Source organism: Pteropus vampyrus, unplaced genomic scaffold, assembly GCF_000151845.1.
Source record: "Pteropus vampyrus isolate Shadow unplaced genomic scaffold, Pvam_2.0 Scaffold56, whole genome shotgun sequence".
NCBI lineage: Eukaryota > Metazoa > Chordata > Mammalia > Chiroptera > Pteropodidae > Pteropus > Pteropus vampyrus.
The window spans coordinates 2,364,351-2,382,887 of NW_011888837.1; the positions used below are offsets into that span (position 1 = coordinate 2,364,351).

At 36.2% G+C, this 18,537-nt stretch overlaps 2 protein-coding genes across 2 annotated transcripts in view; both read left to right on the top strand.

Annotated features, from left to right (window-relative positions):
* Nucleotides 1-6,990, top strand: part of AFM (afamin) — a 19,539-nt gene extending 12,549 nt beyond the window's left edge. Inside the window, exons 10-16 of the mRNA XM_023530852.1 lie at nt 366-375; nt 1,652-1,749; nt 2,793-2,925; nt 3,692-3,915; nt 4,758-4,890; nt 6,099-6,160; nt 6,835-6,990. Coding sequence (XP_023386620.1) covers nt 366-375; nt 1,652-1,749; nt 2,793-2,925; nt 3,692-3,915; nt 4,758-4,890; nt 6,099-6,134 — 634 coding nt within the window. The 3' untranslated portion in view covers nt 6,135-6,160; nt 6,835-6,990. The remainder of the gene's footprint in view (nt 1-365; nt 376-1,651; nt 1,750-2,792; nt 2,926-3,691; nt 3,916-4,757; nt 4,891-6,098; nt 6,161-6,834) is intronic.
* A 3,531-nt stretch (nt 6,991-10,521) lies between these two features.
* LOC105292412 (alpha-fetoprotein-like) overlaps nt 10,522-18,537 on the top strand; it is a 43,858-nt gene continuing 35,842 nt past the window's right edge. The window contains exons 1-5 of the mRNA XM_011360620.1: nt 10,522-10,603; nt 11,681-11,732; nt 11,881-12,022; nt 15,487-15,698; nt 17,502-17,634. Of these exons, the coding sequence (XP_011358922.1) occupies nt 10,522-10,603; nt 11,681-11,732; nt 11,881-12,022; nt 15,487-15,698; nt 17,502-17,634 (621 nt within the window). The remainder of the gene's footprint in view (nt 10,604-11,680; nt 11,733-11,880; nt 12,023-15,486; nt 15,699-17,501; nt 17,635-18,537) is intronic.

Consider the following 18,537-nt stretch of genomic DNA (forward strand, 5'->3'; position numbering starts at 1 on the left):
TTTATGATTATAAAAATAATAACTGATTATTAAAGATGATTAGAAAAGTACCAAAAATTACAAAAAATAAAAATAAAAACTTTCTGATTTTGTCATAGGGAAATAGCTGTAATTAACATTTTCTTTCATCTTTTTATGCAAATATGCATATATTTGTGTGTGTGTTTAAAAGTAAGATTGAAATAATACTTAAGAAATTTTTGGATCTGTTTTTATTTAGTATCATAGAAAATTTTTTATGTCATTAAACCCTTCAAAATGTACTTTATTTTAAATGATGGTATTCTATCATAATAATTTAACTGCTTTCTTACTACGTGTAGGGCTTTTTAGATATTTCGTTAGGTTGTTTTTAATTTTATAAGCGACCCTGAAGTAAGTATCTCTTTCTATTCATCTTTATTAATATGAATGATTATTTTCTTAAGGTAGATTATCAGAAGGGAAAATATAAGGTCAAAATATATTGACTGTATAAAAAAACATTTGATAGAAATGGCTAATTTACTTTCTAGAGAGTTTTTGCCAGTATAGAGTGCTATAGCAGTGCTTGAAAATGCTCATTTCACCCCCATCCTTACCAACATTGTACGTGGAGGTTAACTTTGCTAGTTTTATATGTAAAATACAGTGATTGTGTTTTAAGCAAACATTTATTTGATTTTTAAGTGAAATTAAGTTTTTCCCATATAATTTTAGCTCCAGTAGTTATAAATTTTCTAAGAACAAATTTTTCATGTCTATTACCCATTTTCTTGTTGAAATTAGTATTTTTAATATCAATTCATATATACTCCTTATGTGTTATAGAAATCATTTGACCTTTCTGATTTATTTCTCATTCATTTGATATGTGCTGCTTTTGTTTTAAAATTTTCTTCCATTTACCATAAAAACCAGTTGACACACATTTATATTTGAGCAATGAAGTAAGAAGACCTTTTACTGATCCTTAAATAAATCATACTGATAGAAAAATTTTTTTTACATGGCAACACAATTTGTCCCATGGCATTCATCCACTTGTGTGTAGTTTTCTCTTAGGTGTTCACTCAGTAAGTGTCCAATTTTGTGTGGAAAATTGGACACTTACTGAGTGTCCAATTTTGTGTCAAATATTTGTGTCAAATATTTGAAGATAATTATTAGAGATTTAAGTTCCAATTCTAAATAATGAAAACTAAAGAATAAAATAAAGATAAATGTGGTTAAAAATATTCTGTAGCAATATTTACTAGCTGAGACATTCCAGAAAAGTCACTTGACTTCATAAGGCCAGTTTCCTGTATGTAAAAACAGAGATAACAACTACTCTGGTCACTTCAAAGTGAGAATCAAATATGATCATTGTCACCACAAGATTTGATTATACTTTGTAAAGTGGAAAGTGCTACCGAAAAAAGTACAAAATAATAATGAAAAATTTGGACTTCCAAATTTAAGCAAAAAACATATCTATTTATAACTATAATTGATAAGATTCAAATTCTACACACACATATAAAAAACTACCCTCAATTTAGTGAGTAATGTATGGTAATGATAGTTTGAAAATATTATATAAATATAAAAGCTATTTAACAAGTTGATATGAAGCTTATGATTAAATTTTAGATAAAATGTTCATAAACATGATTGTTCTTATTTTCAGGAAAACAAATTCAATGAGACAACTGAGAAAAGCCTCAGGATAGTACAACGGGAATGTGATCATTTCCGGAATTTGGGGAAGGATGACTTGAAATATCAGTAAGTTGTTTGCCCAAGTAGGTTAGCATTTGTGACCAGGATAAAATAATGAGAGCTACAAAGAGTCAAAATTTTAGTTCAGTCTTCCAGTTATGACATTCATAAACTTCCAGAATTCATAAACTCTGCAAAGAATAAAACCACAAAAGTCAAGAATGCACACTGAGTTGTCAAATTAAGGCTTTATCAGGAATAAGGCTAGAAATCTTTTAAAAATACAGGATTCTGGACAAGCTGACTCTAATGCTTTAGTTTTTGTTTGGACTTGGCTTTTTCACTCCCAACCCAGAATCTCTGGATTCTGTTTCATTTGAGGAAGGAGGGTGGGATGGAGTAAACTTCAAGTTGTTACAATTCTCAAGGAAAACATGGTTTGCTCAGGATTAAAGCCCATTTTATTAAGTTTATAGAAATAATTCTGGATTTGCTTAACATTTAATATTTATTTTTAGGACTCTTGTGAACATTCATGAACATTATGCAATTTATTCTGAATTTTCTGAATTAAATGTAGTGTGTTGAAACCAAATATCTTCCAATCAAAACAAAACATGGTTTAAAAAAATATGATTTCACTTTTTTTGTAATGGAGTTGTTAGCTGAGAAGTCAAACTTAGCCCGCTAGAGATCTTACGTTCTTTCATTTCAGATTTATCCTTTTTTGCAATATGCATTTATTTAATTCTCCCTTTAAAATATTTATTAACTATGCAAGGGATTTCAAGTAGGATTTTACATACTAGTCAAGGTATTTGCTGCCAAGGAGCTCCTAATCTCACAGGGAAAATAGGACAGGCAGATCTAAGAGTTTCTGAGATTACCATGAAATTAAAAGGAAGTCAAAATACCGAGATTTAGGAGGGAGGGTGTAGGAAAACAGGGTGTGAAGACACAATTCTCTACCTTTCCACTAGAGAGCTGAGGTTCACGTTGCCCTTACATTGATCTTCCATAGCCTTGAAGGGTCAGAGTTTCAAGTAGGTAAACAGGGGAAAATGGGTATCTGCTTTCACTCAGAACCAAACAGACAAATGTCCTTTCAGCTACCTTATCAAACTCACCAAGATAGCCCCTCAGCTCTCCACCGAGGAACTGACCTTTATTGGCGAGGAAATGGTGACAGCTTTGACCACCTGCTGCACACTGAGTGAAGAGTTTGCCTGTGTTGATAATTTGGTGAGCATGGCCCATGTACCTAACTATTCCTGAAATAAATAAATAAATAAAAGATATCTGCCCTCATTGATTTATAGTGATTCTCTATCTTCCTCTCTTTATTGTTTTTGAAATTGTTAAGCAAGGAATGTCAAGTTCCTTTTTGGCTCGCTGCATCAAAATCCTAAGAAGCAAATGGGAATGTCTTAAATATTTATTGGGGGTTCTTTAAATCATCTTTTTACTTATCTATAGTTGAAGTAATTTGTAAGGGCAAATGCCTTAGGAATCACAATATTGTTTCAGAATGATACAGAAAACATTATAATTTTAAGCAATGTTACGAATTCTCCCTTTTACCCCACCAGCTCAGTGAGAGAATTTCTGCTTCTTACCTAATCACAGATTGGGTGTCTTTCTTTAAGGCCAGAATGGGCAGTACCCTGGGGGACATCTCAGGAGGACAATAAATCTAAGGGCCACAGTGTTTAGCTACCACTTTTAGTTGTCTGGTTGCAGCTCACAAGTACAAATTTGTATATATGCTAACAAGAAATTACTCTAAAGGCATTTATATTGCTATGACTTGAAATTTTTTAATACATAATGCCACTTACGAACCCAGTCTCTACTTTTCTTTGTACATAGTGTTGTGTTATGAGTGCATGGGTTTTTCTTAGTAAAGTTAACAGCAATCTTAGAACAATCTAACTATTCATCTAACCATATTTCAAAGCTCCACTTAAGTTTGAATGTCATATCTGAGTTCCAACTTTCATTGGTACAGGTGGATTTAGTTCTTGGAGAGATATGTGGAGTAAATGAAAATCGAACCATCAATCCTGCTGTGGACCACTGTTGTAAAACCAACTTTGCCTTCAGAAGGTCCTGCTTTGATGCCTTGGAAGCAGATGAAACATATGTGCCTCTATCTGCTTCTCAGGGTTTATTTACCTTTCACACAGACTTGTGTCAGGCTCATAATGAAGAGCTCCAGAGAAAGAAAGACAGGTACTAATATTCTCTTCCATTCATCTTTTCCTCAGTCTGAAGACACACATGCATTAATGAAAAGTTTCATTGCAATGCATATGTGATCTTGGTGTTACAATCCCATTCCATCAAATCATCCCATCTATCCAACCCAGAAAAATGTCGCAGACAAATGCCAGGGCATATTGATTGCCATGTTTATATATCAAAACCTAGCTAGTCTTTTCCTTTGCTAGAGACTTGGAGTGTCTAATAGACTGTAATTTGGAAAGGTGAGTTAGGGCACTGAGCAAAAAGGCTCATAGGTTGGTTTATAACGAATCAGATTTCCTAGAGAGAAGGTTCTAGATGTTTGCCCCGAGAATCTTGCTTAATGTTGGAAAAATAGGAGAGGCCCAAAAGAGACAGTAATTTATTTTCGTTTTCTTCAGCAAAGCTATAAATGCCAAGAAATAAGACCGATTTTTTACGTGCAGTCAGTGTCTGTTCAAGTAGGGTGGAAACACCATTAGGCTACTGAGGAAGAGGGAATGGATCTTGTCTGGGAAATTAATTTTTCAGAAAGATTGAATATAGTCACATATTCTACAATACTGTGCATAATGAAGACTTAATATCTGTTCACATCTTTATACCATTTTGTCTATAGTTATATAACTCTATAAAGAACGTTACCATGGAATCCAACCCATAAGTTTAACAAGAGAGTTTCAGGAGACCCTTTCAAAAGTAGAATATTTTAACTTTTATACTCACCCCAATTGAGACACCCAAGACATGTGAAACGATAAGCATTTTGGAGAAGAGGAGCTTAAGAAAGAAATCTTTAATTAATTCTGTTTGACATTTTTGGGTCACAGGTTTCTTGTCAACTTAGTAAAGCTGAAGCCTGAACTTACAAATGAGGAGCTGTGGTCATTGTTGACAGATTCCGCTAACGCAGTAGACAGGTGCTGCAAAGCGGAGAGGCCTGAAGCCTGCTGGAATGAAGAGGTAGTTACTTTTATTTTCTACTAAAATTCAACTGGTATTTCTGGTCAAATAAAATAAAACAAAATTCCCCACAGGGCCCTGTTTCCTCCCCACAATGTCTGAGGCCTACGTTCGAGAGCACAATTGCTGCGCAGCTAATATGCAGCATCTCTGATAGTATTTTGTCACTGTTTCCTTGGTGACAACATGGTGTAACAAAAGCTATTAGGAAAACTTGAGTTCTGATGCCACCAGTCTTGGCCCTGTAACTTAAGCTGAACTGCAGTTCGCTATCTGTAAATGAGGCTGGTGATCATTAATCTTGTATTATGCCATTAGTCCTTACTTTTCTGTTTTGAATTACCCATCACCTTAATAAAACAAATAGTCACACTGACTTGCAAAGGAAATTAATCAGTTTCAAAGAGAGAGGAGAAAGAAGGGTGTTAGAATGTGAGGTCTTTCGGGGGGTGGCTATCCCATGTTCCTGGGCCTTATCCTAACATCCCTCACTTGAGAATACACGTGCATGATGTGAGGAAGTGGGAGGTAAGGTAAGGGTAGCAGGGGAAGAGAAAGGAGATGTGCCCCTGCTTGTTCTCACTTTAGTGACTGGTGTCTGTGACGGACTCACCCTGTCTTCCAGGATCCTCAGGGACCTCTGAATGTCAGCCTCCATGGGTGATTGGGTGGGAAGTACCTCTTCACTCTCTTTAAACTTTCTTTCACAGTTTCTTTCCTAGTGACACCCACTCCACTCCAGACTCACAATCCGTGCGCACGCACTCGCACACTTCATGCACACGCACAGGCATACACTCTCACACATGGCTTTCATTATGTTGAGCACCTTCTATACTTTCCAAGAGAGTGCTTAGTCTGTGAGAATTTTGGGGGTTCATATTATTAGTTTATTAAAAATATGTTCAATGTAATTAGAGAGTATTAATCAATACCTAGCATTTACCTGAGTGCATGCATACCTTGAGGCCATGTAAAAGAAGAGATAAATTCACTTGCAGTTCATAGAAAGCTGGGGGGTCTGAACTCAAATTCACTTGAAGAAGAGTATTCACAGTCTCCCTGACAATATGTGAGTAGTTTAATTTTTTCCAAAATTCAAGGCAACATACTTCTCTAAATTTAAATAATGTCTTAATTTTTTCTGCCTATATGTTTCATTCATTCATTCATTCATTCATTCATTCATTATATTTTCTCTCTCTCAGGGTCCAAAATTGGCAGCCAAAAGCTGGGCTTCCTGAGAAATATAAATTAAAAACCAGCAAAGGTAATATTTTCTATCCTGATCAAATGCCAAATGTATTTGTAGCTTATTGGGTTGCCCTGGCTTTTCCCCTCTCATGCTTCAATGTCTGTCTGTTTCTGGTTCAATCCACATGTCTTGTACCTAACAGACCCCAATATTGGTCCTGGGTATCTTCCACTCCTTATAGGCTAGTCCTGCTGCATTTATGCTGACACTTCTTACTGTTCAAGCAGTATCCTAAGTAGCCAAAAAGCAGCCACTCCTCTGCCTTTCTGCTGTTGCACTCAGCCATGTGGACCAGAAAGCGGAAGCAATCAAAAACCTAAAGGTTGACAGAGAGGAGCCGGTTAGGATGGCAGACAGGCCTCAGTGGATCTGTTCCAAGAGTCTGGCTGCAGTATTTACATAAACAAAAAGCGATATGTTTGTGATTTCAAATATATAAAGGATGCCTTCTCCTCTGCAGTTTATGTAAGACTCACACACAAACTTTAGGAACAAAATGTTGCATAGATATAGTGATGATGTTCAATGTCTGGGAAGAGAGACCTGGACCATCATAAAGAGTAGATTTGGAACTACAAGAGGCAAAACATAATTACCATTGATAATTTTTTATAGACGTGACTTTTCATCACCAAAGTTATAATATTTCATATTCTTTTGCTGCAGAAGATAATATTTTTTCTTTCCAGGTTGTGGAGAAAAGAGAGGAAGGCCATCTTATCTGCTTCCATCCGTCCTGTGGTGAATTTCATTTTCTTTGACGAACACAGTAAAAAGATTCTCTGGAACTTTTACCTGAAATCATGTTATTGCAGCAAGCAATAAACAACAAAATTATAAAGCTATTTCTCAAAGACTGATGTCATGTGTCAACTTGATAACAAAATTAAACAATCACAATTCATTCATTCTACCTGCATCTTTGGTTCACCGGCTAAATCTACCATGTAGAAGACAAGACTCGAAGAGCAATTGTGTGGGCAAAATTATCACAGATGCCCATTCTTGCTGCTACTGGGAAGGAAGTGGGGAGTTGAGGCCATGCAGCATTGCTGCTGACGCTGCTACTACTATTACTACTACTGTTTCTAGCTGGCGCTGAATGTCTTCAATGTTAACAAACACTGTCCTAGCTACTTTTCATGCATTATCTCATTTAATTCTAAGAACTATATGAAGTAGACATTATTTCTATTCCCATTTTACAAATAGGGAATCTGAGACTTGGGGAGATAAACTAATTTGTTCATTGTCATGACTAGTAATGGGCAGAACCAGGTTTGAGTCCTCTAATTTCAGAGCAATATTCTTAGCCCCAATACACATTACCTCTCAGGTATAGCCATGTTTTATACCTTGTAAAATGTGTTATTTAGAGAGGGCAAAGAGCGACAGTGATTCTTCTCTGCCTCCCTTCCAAGCCAAAATTATGTTGGAGCTGTAAATGCTTAGCAGTGATGTCTAAGGAGAGGGAGTGGTAGAACCTGGGAAGCCAGGAAATAAAGGTTGGCCATGTGCTTGTGGCCTGAGCATCATTACCGTTCTCTAAAACTTTAAGGTTTTTAGGATTTCAAAGTTTGAAATTGAAGATGATGGTCATTTAATAGATAATGCTAGAGAATATTCACAGAGTTCTTTTGGTCTAGCATTTAGAGCATAATCTTTAGGATTCTTATTCATTTATTCAATAAATATTAATTAGATGGCTACTGTGTGTCGGACATTGTGGATACAAATTGGTGAGCCAATTAGATGTGGTTCTTATGTCTTGCTGGGCGGGGGGCAAGGATAGTAAGCGAACAATCACATATCATAGATACAGAGATGGAAAAAGGCCTCTGCTGTGAGTGCACATTGCACAGGCACTTAGTATGAGCTGAAAGTGCAAGGTGAGATGGGGGTGGAGTTTTTCAAATTCCTTCTGCCAGTAACTTGCTGTATGACCCCAGACCAGTTTCCTACATCTCCATCTCTTTGTTTAGGGTGGAAGAATAATTTTCATGTCACAAAGGCTCTAGGGAAATATTTTAATTTACTATGTTGTAAAGTATCTAATACAGTGGCCGGCAGATAATAGCAATTGAATTCATGAAGCTATTTTGTCCTTATATCATTTTTCCAAACACTCTCATTTACTAAACAAGGAAGAATGTTTTACTTAAATAAAGGTAATAAGTTCATCTAACAGAAGTGAAACTGCACAGTTAGCTAATTCAATTTGTACCTAATACTGGATTCTGCTATGTGTCCAATACTGTGTGCTAAGAGCAGCAGATATGAAACCAGAGCCCCAGAAACGTGCTGCCATCACAGGCTTCATTTTTCCCGGGGGAATTTGCGTTCCACTTTTTTTTGGTTTTGCCGGGGGGCTTCTTGTTAAAAAGGAGGTAACCATTGTGATGCAAAGAGGAAGAGAAATGGTTTATTCAAAACACATATTTTACCTGGACAAGAGAGGGTTAGAATGAGGACAAGTCACACTTACTCTGTATTGTTCAGACAGAACTCAGACCGGTAAATAGAACACACCTAGACTCGATGCAGGAACTGTCTAGTGATAGAGTCACGACCAAGGTTTTTGGTAAGATCTAGGGATCCAGTCTTGATTTTTAAAAGACTCCTTTGAACTCTATTTTTTTATGACTTGGACAAGAATTAGTTTTGTTGTGCAAATATTTATTTAAAATCATCAAAAAATCATCAGTGTGTTTTATATACCTCCTATTTTTTATCTTAAAGTTCAGCGTGAAGACCTTATTCTCTTAGAGAACAAATTCTGTGCTGTCATTGAGTCCTATCAAAAAATCCACTATCTTGCTTTTGCTTAAATAGCCCCACTAAAAGTCTGAAAGTCCACTGTTCGTCACTAGCAGAGGACTTAACATTTTTTAATGTTTTCAAGAATTTCTTACTCTGGGAGGATAGTTTTTATGGGAAGTTAATTTTGTCCAAAAAATTTTTAAAAGAATTGGTTTAGCACACATACAATATCTTTTTCCCTTAAATGCTAATCAGTCAATAGTGGCCGTCCTATGGCATTGTGCTGTGAATGATTCTAAGGCCGAGTCTCACTCAGTTCAGGCAGAAAGAGCACAGTGATCAGTTAGTAATGTCTGCAATGAGTGACAGTCTAGCAGCACTCATCCAGAGGGTTTACCATCCATAGAATAACAGGTCCATTTTGAATAGTTCCTGGAGGCTTAGATAGTTCCATTGCTCTAAGGATGCACAACAGAAGAGATGTTAAACATTAAGACGTTTTAGAGGACTCCAAAAAGCATAAAAAAAACCTGCCAAAGATAGTCTTCCCTTTGCTGATCCTGGCTTTCTATTACACATGGCCATCAATATTTTTTACCATTAGCTATGCATCCAAATTTAAATAATAACAGTCTTGTTGTTTTTCTAGCAAATATATCTCTTTTGTGATATTTCTTTGCCTAGGAGACCAGAAATGAAAATATGTGGGTAGCAGAATCAGGCAATGGACTGCCAGCCTTAGAAATTATCTGGTTCAAACCCTCCATCTATAAATGAGGAAACTGAGGACAGGAATAGTTAAAGTAGTAACCCGTGATCTTCCATTTCCAAAAATCTTGGACTTTACATTTATCTTAGAGTTTATATTTAATCAGCAATTACCTGTTTCCTGCCTTAGACCCAAGAACTGGATGACAGGTGAAGCAGACAATAGCTGAGGAATGTTGGGACCTCAGCTTTTAATACTAGCTTTTGGGTGCTGTGGACTCTGAAGTCAGACAAACCTGAATTTCTACTTGTGAGTCCATGAAAAAATTGTATGATTCAGTCTTAATTCCTCATTCAAAGAATGAGAGTACTGTTATTACATCATCATAAAAAGTACCAGACTCACAGGAAGCATTCAATAAATTAGGTCCCATTTCTTTAGGTTCGTTCCAGAGGCCTATGTTCCCTACTCTCTCCAGAGGCTTAAAAATGAGCCTAGCAGTGGAACCAGGGCCTACATCATTTATTTGAATCTGCCATAGTATGTGTTTGTCTTCTCTTTTGCCACTTTAGAACTTTGTACATGTCAACAGGCATTTCTGGGAAATGAGATATTTACCAAAAGTGTTTATTGATTACTTTATTACAAGGCCTACCTGGTGTAATCTTGAAAAAACAAGGACATTGACATGACTCATTTTAAAATCTAGTATTCATTAATGAATGGCTATCCATCAACAATTTTTTTCATTGTCATGAATTTCTTCAATTTGATCGTAGTGGCCTAGAAAAAAAAATATCCACAGAAAAAGTTTAATTATTAATTGTAATTACTTGAAAAGACTATAAAAGGATTCTTCGATTCTCATGAATGATAGAACATCTTCTATAGTGGTTCGTCTGAAACAATGAAGACTATTAGACTCATAACTTTTCTTTTCTTCAGCTACGTTAAGTGCCAGACTCTTCAGAGCAGTTTTCTAGATGCAGGTAGGGAATCCTATTTACAATCTATAGGTCTCATGGGCCTAGAGTAAGAAATGATGACTTCTGAAATGCATATGGAAAGACATCTTTCTCAGTGCTCATCACTGTCAATAGGGTCATTGAAAAGTGCTAAAAATTAACCTATGGAATGAATGCAGAAAGAGAGTTAATTTATTGAGGCAGCCCACAAGAAGATCTTATTTTAGCCTTACTTCAACTCTAGGTGAGAGAATGATACATGTCAAACTTGTATGTGAAATTGGATAAATGACTTTAGATAAAGCAACAGTACTTACAGTAGCAGGAATAATATTAGAGCTTCATTATTAAAAGCTAGGCAATGTGCTCCATGCTTCACACACATGATTTCATTTAATTCTGACAACCACCCAAAGTTTCTCTACATTTTATAGAGAAACAAACTCTGAGAGCTTAAGTTATCTTCCCAAGGCCAGATCTAGAAGGAGAACCCAGAATAGCTGTCTTTAAAGCCTTTTCTTATGTTAATATAGTGAATAATAGTGGTTTCTTTATTTAATAAATAGAAGCTAAGACCTTTAGAAGCTGTTAGTGTAAGAAAGCATTGTTTTCAATAGAGAACATGCATATGTGTGTGTTGTGGGTAGGGGTGCTAAAGAAGATGAAGATGATGAGCAAGTCCAAGATGTGCGAGATACTGCTTTTGCCAAATTATGCCTGACAAAGTGTTAATGTTTACACTTTTGTTCCCAAAGCTAAACTCTCCCTTAATATTTTTTGGGTGTGCTAGTAGCCTACAAAGTAAAGAGTTAAATAATCAAATCATCGAGTTCAATTAATTCAGAAGTGTTAACACAAGTACATGTAACTTATTTGTAACTCAATGATATATTTTAACTACACAATATATTTGAATAGAAGTAAGTCATTCACAGAATTCAGTTTAAATACCAGTGAGGATATATTCTGATAATTTGTTCTACTTTATTATGATAACCAAAAATAGATCTGAGTAGGTCAACACAGGTTTCAGAATTGTAAAAGGGGATTTCATTTCGGAAAATTTCTTCTTATACACATAAAATCTCACTTTTTTTTCAGCCATGCAGCACACTAATAGCCAGAATTATCTGGAGGAGAACTTAAGAGACATGTGAGTTTTATAACAAATATTCTTCTGTCTGAAATTTGAATTTGCATTAATAATTTATGGAGAGGGGAGTGGGGCAGTGATATAACAAAGAATGATGAAGGAAAATAGTTTAATTCTATCTTTAACATACAGAATTTTGTTATTTCAGTGTTAGCATTATGGTTGCTCAGTTTCTTCAGAAATCGACTTTTGAAGAAGTACAAACCATAGTTAAAGAGTTGCTGAATTTTGCAGAGAAGTGCAAGAGCTTCAAGCTACTTGAGTCACCTTCAGAATGCTCTTATCAGTTGGTTGGTAAATCAAGTTCTGTCTCTCTCTGTCTCTCTCTCTGTCTCTCTGTCTCTGTCTCTCTGTCTCTCTGTGTCTCTGTCTCTCTCTCGGCTAAATTGTAACCAAAAAGTGTTGTTATGAGGGGGCTGGTTGAATAATTAGTAAGAGGATTCTAAGCCAACCATATGTACATGATTCATACTCAAGACATAATCTTTGTAGGTTTATTAACCTATAGTTTATTAGTTCATCTCTAGAAGATGAACCAACACTCAAGAGAATTAATTAGGGCCTAGAATGTCAGTTTGTTAAGTTAGTTGCTCTGCTTCCATCACTAAATTACTATTGTCTGACATCCTTGTATAAAGATTCCTGGGAAATTGAATATTAACTTAAAAAAGTTTCTTAGAGAATATGAAAAAGAAGACACACATATTATTATGGGCTCTTTTTTCCAGTTAGTAGATAATCTTGGGCATTACGATTGTCTATTATAAAGTATGTCTATCTTGTGATTAGTAAATTTTTGAAAAATACTAACATATTCTTACCATCTATCCATCTCTCTATATATTTTGATCAATTATTCTCATGAAAAACAAAATATAAATGAGTAAGTTTCTTCTTTATAGATATTTTTACTTCATCTTCTTCGGAGCTAAAACCTACCTATCTTTTATCAGACTCAAAGTAGACAGAAAAATCATCAGTCTTATTTGAAACACGTTTTAAATGAAGTACTTTTGCCAGTGGCTATTCTCACTTAATTCTATAGTGATTTCTTATTTCCATTGCAAAAGATGAATGTTTTATGCCCTTACGCCCCAAATCTAAAAACATGTCATTTTGTTACTGGAGACGGGAGTTCCGTTTCCCTCTTGACACATTGTCTAAGTTCGACGTCTCGAACAAAATTGAGTAAGTAAAACAGCAAAAGAATAGCTTTATTAGAAGGTAGAGTAAAACAACAGTTCTAGACATGGAAGAAGGCCCGAGCAAGAGAAGGGTGACTCAAGGGCCTGGTAACAAAGCCTTTGGGGTTTTTATCCCTACTTATTGTGGGTGGTTACTTTTCTTGGAGGGGAAGGCTTTCTTAAGGGATAATTAAAATGGATGGGACTCAATGACTCATCAATCATCATTTACTTTCTGCACATGTTCATTTCCAGAATTCAGTCGGTTAATGATGGTATAATGAGGCTCAGGTGAATCATAGGTCGTTGGGGTCTTCATTGTGCAGGTGCGAGTGACTGGTGAAACTAGTACCCAATTATCTGCTCACTTGTTTCCTTGTATGAGTTACTTTTAGCCCCAAAATGCCTTCTGGCTTGCTTAATTGTGGGTGGCCTTTTCTAGAACAGGATGGCCTCAGTGTTTTCCAGGCACATCCAAAATCCCCTTTCTAACTTTCCTTCCTAACCTTTTCCTAAGAGCTATGAACCCCTTTTTATTAGTATGGATGTAGAGAGACAGGAGGTCTCTTCTGCATCTGCTTCCTGCTGAGGAGGGTTGTAGTCCCTGCCTATTGGGGTTTTCATGGAGCTCTTTCCATCTCTGTCTCAGTCAGAATGGGGTCTTGGGTTTCCTGCCTAAATGCCGCCTCTGTCCCTGGACAAGGAACCAAAAGAAGATACAAACTTGTTATTTGAATCATATATCTAGTTATGTTTGTATTATTAATTTGCCCATCAAACAGGTAAAGGAAAACAAGCTTGGTTAATATGTTTTGTAAAAGGAAAAAAAGAAGAAACCTTGGGTTAAAGGTCTCCTCCTTTCTTCCTTCTTGGACTCTAAAGGTGCTGTTTTGGCTTAAAGCCATTCCTGCCTTATAATGGGCCAAGGAGAATGTTGAGTTTCAAAGATCCTTATCAATAGCCAGAGGACCTGAGTCCCAGTTTCAAGGTAATTATCTAAGTCCAAGGAAGAGGGTCTTTCTCCAAAGAAAAGAGGAAAGAAAAGACTTAACTAGTGTGTTGGTACAGTTTCAGGGTTCTGAGATAAGGGGTATGACTAGGGCAGTTAGAAGAAAATGCGAGGAGCTGTAGGTAACTGCGACATAGCTTTTTATTCCAGCAAGGGTGGTAGTTCTCCAGCAAGGGCACCCCACATGGCGGTGGCGCATTTCATACATAGGTTAAACAATAGTGGCACACTGCCAGATGATGGGAGCCCGCAAATGCGTACCGGGCACGTGGTTACTTACAAGGAGAAGTGCTGAGTTTTCTTCTGCTCGGAAGTTAGCTACGGGTGTGGGAGGAAGCCTGATTATGATTATTTTTCTTTCTCCACACAACTAGGTTTACTAAAAAGATTAAGAATTTTGCAGGTGATGGCCCATATCAATTTGAGGTTTATAGCATTCTACACATTTACTGCCACCTAAAGATATTTGAAGACTAACTGAATTATCACATTTCCATTTGAATACTTGACACTGAATACACATTGTTTCAGGGTTCAATCCTTAAAAAAAGTTCCCATAGAAACCAAACTGAAAACAATTAGGAAGCAAGGAAAGCACCCTACCATCTACTTCTTGGTACTTAGTCCTGTTACTGTTGGAGCATTTGGAGTTCCTGTAACACACCTCTAGGGCCTTTTCACTGCTGAACAAATGATTTTCAACCCAGTGAGTATGAGAAGTATTTGTTTATTAAAATCATAGTATGAGGTAGAAGACAGGTCAAGCCTAAAACTGGCTAGCAACATGGAAATGAGGTTATGTACCCCTGAGGGAGGTACCAGTTACAGCCAGGGAGGATGGAGAGCTGTAACCCCGGGAAAGAGAGAGGTCTGCCTTGTATTAGGGGGCTGTGATGGGTGGTTCTAAAGGTGTTCCTAGGTGATTGGCAGGTGAGGTCATTTTGACTGACGCCTGGTTGCTATGTAACTTTGCCTAGTGTGCATGTGCTTACCCAGAATTCAGTCTGTTATAATTAGATTCATGAACTTCAGGCATAACCATAGTATTATATTGACCTTCTGCACAGGTGTCTGTGGCCAGATTAGGCCAGCAAAGACTATGACCCTCCTTTCCTTTGTCTCAGGGATGCAGGAGAGATTCTCTAACTACCAATAGTGTTCTCTGGGTGGTCCCTAGGCCAGGCCCCCATTCCTTTGTTCCCCTGTCACTCCTGTCTGACTAGCTACCTAACAGTTCTCATTAAAAATACTTTGATTTTTTAGGCCCTGTATATTCTGGCTTATGTTTATATTAATAACTATCAACTATATGAAAATGAAGCAATTACATGGGAAAGAAGAGAATGATAAATTCTATTTGGTCATTGTTTAGAATGCGAGAATTTAGACTTAAAAATCTAAAAGGCTTTTGCTCAAAAGAGCTACATCCAAGCCTACTGGATTCAAGGTGTAATATTATACACTCAGTTGCTTTTTTAAAAATAATAATCTCTTACCTTTCCTGTGGTTAGGAATGTAGACCACACAAGTGTCCTCTTTAAGTTCTTATTTCCTCCTACAGATGACTAACTTCTTAGAGCATATTTGTAATAACCAAGGGATGGCTGATAAACATGTGTTTTCCAACTGTTGCAATACAAACAACACAGCAAGACACAAGTGCTTCCTATTATACAAAAAAGGTGATTCAAGTCACAGTGATATATTCCAAATTCCAAATCCTGAGCCAGTCTGTGAGATAGACAAAGAAAATCAAGTGTCAGTGAAAGAGAGGTAAGTCATTTTTCCTTACCGTTGTCTTTGAAGAAGAGTATTTTCCAATTTTGAAGACAGGTCTTTTTTTTTTTTTTTTTTTTTTTACAAATAGAATGCTTTATTATATGAAATTAAAGTGAAGATTTGAGCTAAGATATATTTTTTTCTCCCTCAGAATCACAATTATGGTCTTAGGAACTGAAAAGGGCATGGATATGTCTGTGCCATGAAACATGAAAAATGACTAGTACCTGTAAAGGACCCATCTCCTTAAGAATTAGATTGGTCAGACCAGTAGCAAATTACTTTGAAAGGTATAGTCAAGTAGGCAAAGCATAAGAAAAAGAGAGGACTAGGGACAGAGAGCTCAGGCAGGGTGTTGGTATTTAGGATGTTCGTCAAGGGATAGCAGAGAGGGTGTGTGATAGGCATGGAAATATGGTCAGTCGCTGGGGACCTAGGAGTAAGTAAAAACTGTAGATTAGACAGAGATGAGCTTTCTACTCAGTAACTCCGATTCTATAATTCTCATCTGGAGTGGATAGCATTACAGCAAATGGGTAGGCACTCTTATATTTTGTTTTTCTAGTTAGTGTAGAAGTCTATCTGTTGAGAGTGGGTTGCTAGTAAGTGGTCAGGGTTTAGAGGCAGGAAATCAATACTTAAAAAGGTAGAGATGACAAGAGAAATAAATACCAGGCCTCAGTTCTTAAGGAATGAGGTTCTGGCCATCTTCTCAATACAGTCTCAGACAATGGAAATAAGGCCAATATCTGATTGCTGGATCTAGAGTGCAAGGAGCACGGTGGAGATTTGATTTCAGATTTTAGACACGAAACTCTAGAACAGACATGAATGAGCAGATAGGATGACTTGGTGCTAAATAACTTAAATTCCTTCCACTTACCCATAGAAGGCCAAAATTGTCTCAGAGACTACAGAGCCTTCAAGAAAAAATTAAGTGGCCCCAGCCACTTAGGGAGAAAGGACTAAGGAATGGGGTTTTGGGCAACCAAGTGGAAATCAAAATGTGAACTTAGCTACCTATTTACTGTAGTGCTATCTACTATAGGTGAGAAGTATAGAATCAGATTTAGGTTGAATATTCAGGGATTAAAAAGTCTAACCAATACTCAGGCAGTGAATCTAACCTCTTCTTGAATAGTTACAATGAAGTCAGTAATTAAGGAGTGATTTTATGTGCTGATTTTAACTTATATACATACAACCATAAATATTCAAGGGAAAAATAGATTTCTACCTACTTGCCTCATAATTATAAATCAAGAACTTTACTTAATTCTCAATTAAGGAAACAGTAATTTATATCAAAGCTGGAGAAAAAGTCAGCTATTTTTGGACTTAATCAAAAGATAGCATAGTAACTTTTGTAGTTCAGAAAGAACTTGATCTTGAGAGACTCCTCTCCACCCACCAATGGCTTCTAAATTTAATTCCCTCCTGTACAATCCTGCATCTACAAAACTTCAGTTTTGACATTTAACTTTCTATCTTCTACTATTTATATAAGAATGAAACGTTTTGAGTATTGGTTTATTTCCCCACTGGCTTAGAAGGTACAGCTAGGTCACTTTGTGGGCACTCGGCAAAAGTCTGACTAACCTTACCATGATCTGTCCACAGTGAACATTCGATGCGTTTAAGTATAATGTTCACCATAATGTTCTAAAATTTTCTTTCACCATAATGTTCTAAAATTTTCAGGTCAACAAAATTAATGAATCCTAAGTTTTTATGAAACGGCATCAGCACATATTTTTGAATTCCAAATTACACATCTTCATATTTGTCACATTATAGGTATATTTATGAAACTTCTAGAAAACATCCATTCTTATATGGACCCACTATTCTGACGATGTCTGCTTGCTATGAAACAGCTATTCAGTCATGTTGCCAAGAAGAAAATAAGACTGAATGCTTCCAAATAAAGGTAAAATATTCATTTGTTAACTATTATTTAGGGCCTTGCTGTAGAAAGTGTGGACTATGGACTAGCAACATATGCATCACCTGGCATCTTGTTAGAAATGTAGAATCTAAGTTTTTCTCCAGACCTACTAAATAGAATTTCATTTTAACAAGATAACTGGGCAATTTGTTTAGTCATTAAAATTTAGGAAGCATAATCAAAGCTAAATGCAGAGCCACTTTTTCCTTGCTGTTTTCTTTGCTCTATTCAGTGAGAATTTATTTCATATTCCTTTAATCCCCTATTTCTCTATTCTTCTAAACCTATTTTTTTCTATTGAGCTCTTCGTTGTCTCCCTTGTGTAAGATATTAAATAATGTAGCTAGAGAGTTGCTGACATATGCTAAGTATTCAATAACTGTAGCTATTATCATATATTTATATTTACCTCCCTCTCCATTCTTTCTGTGGTGAACTCCAATTCCTTCTGAAGCCAATTCTGAATTCCTAAGCAGAACAGTCTTTTTTTTTTTTCTCTCTTTCTCTTCTTTGGTTTCATATTAATTAAACACTAAAAGCAAGTAATCATGCAGACTTACGTTTCATTACTTGGAATTTCTGAAAAATTAGCTTTTCATTAAGATGAGTTTTGTAGATAACTTGGCACTTATTAATTTAAGTTATAAAGTTTTTTTAACCTTAATCCTCTTCAGTGGAAATTTTTCCTTAATGTGTAACATGCCACTTGCTCTTAAGCATAAACAGATGCTTATAAGTTAACTAAAAGTTCTTTCCTCCTCTTCCTCACTTTGTGATGTTTATAGTCTTGCTGCTTCCAGGATGTCTGTTCCTAGCAGTTTTGGCTCCATCCTTAGAAAAAAAATACATAACCAATTGTGCAAAAAAATTGTGTCAGTGATTAGA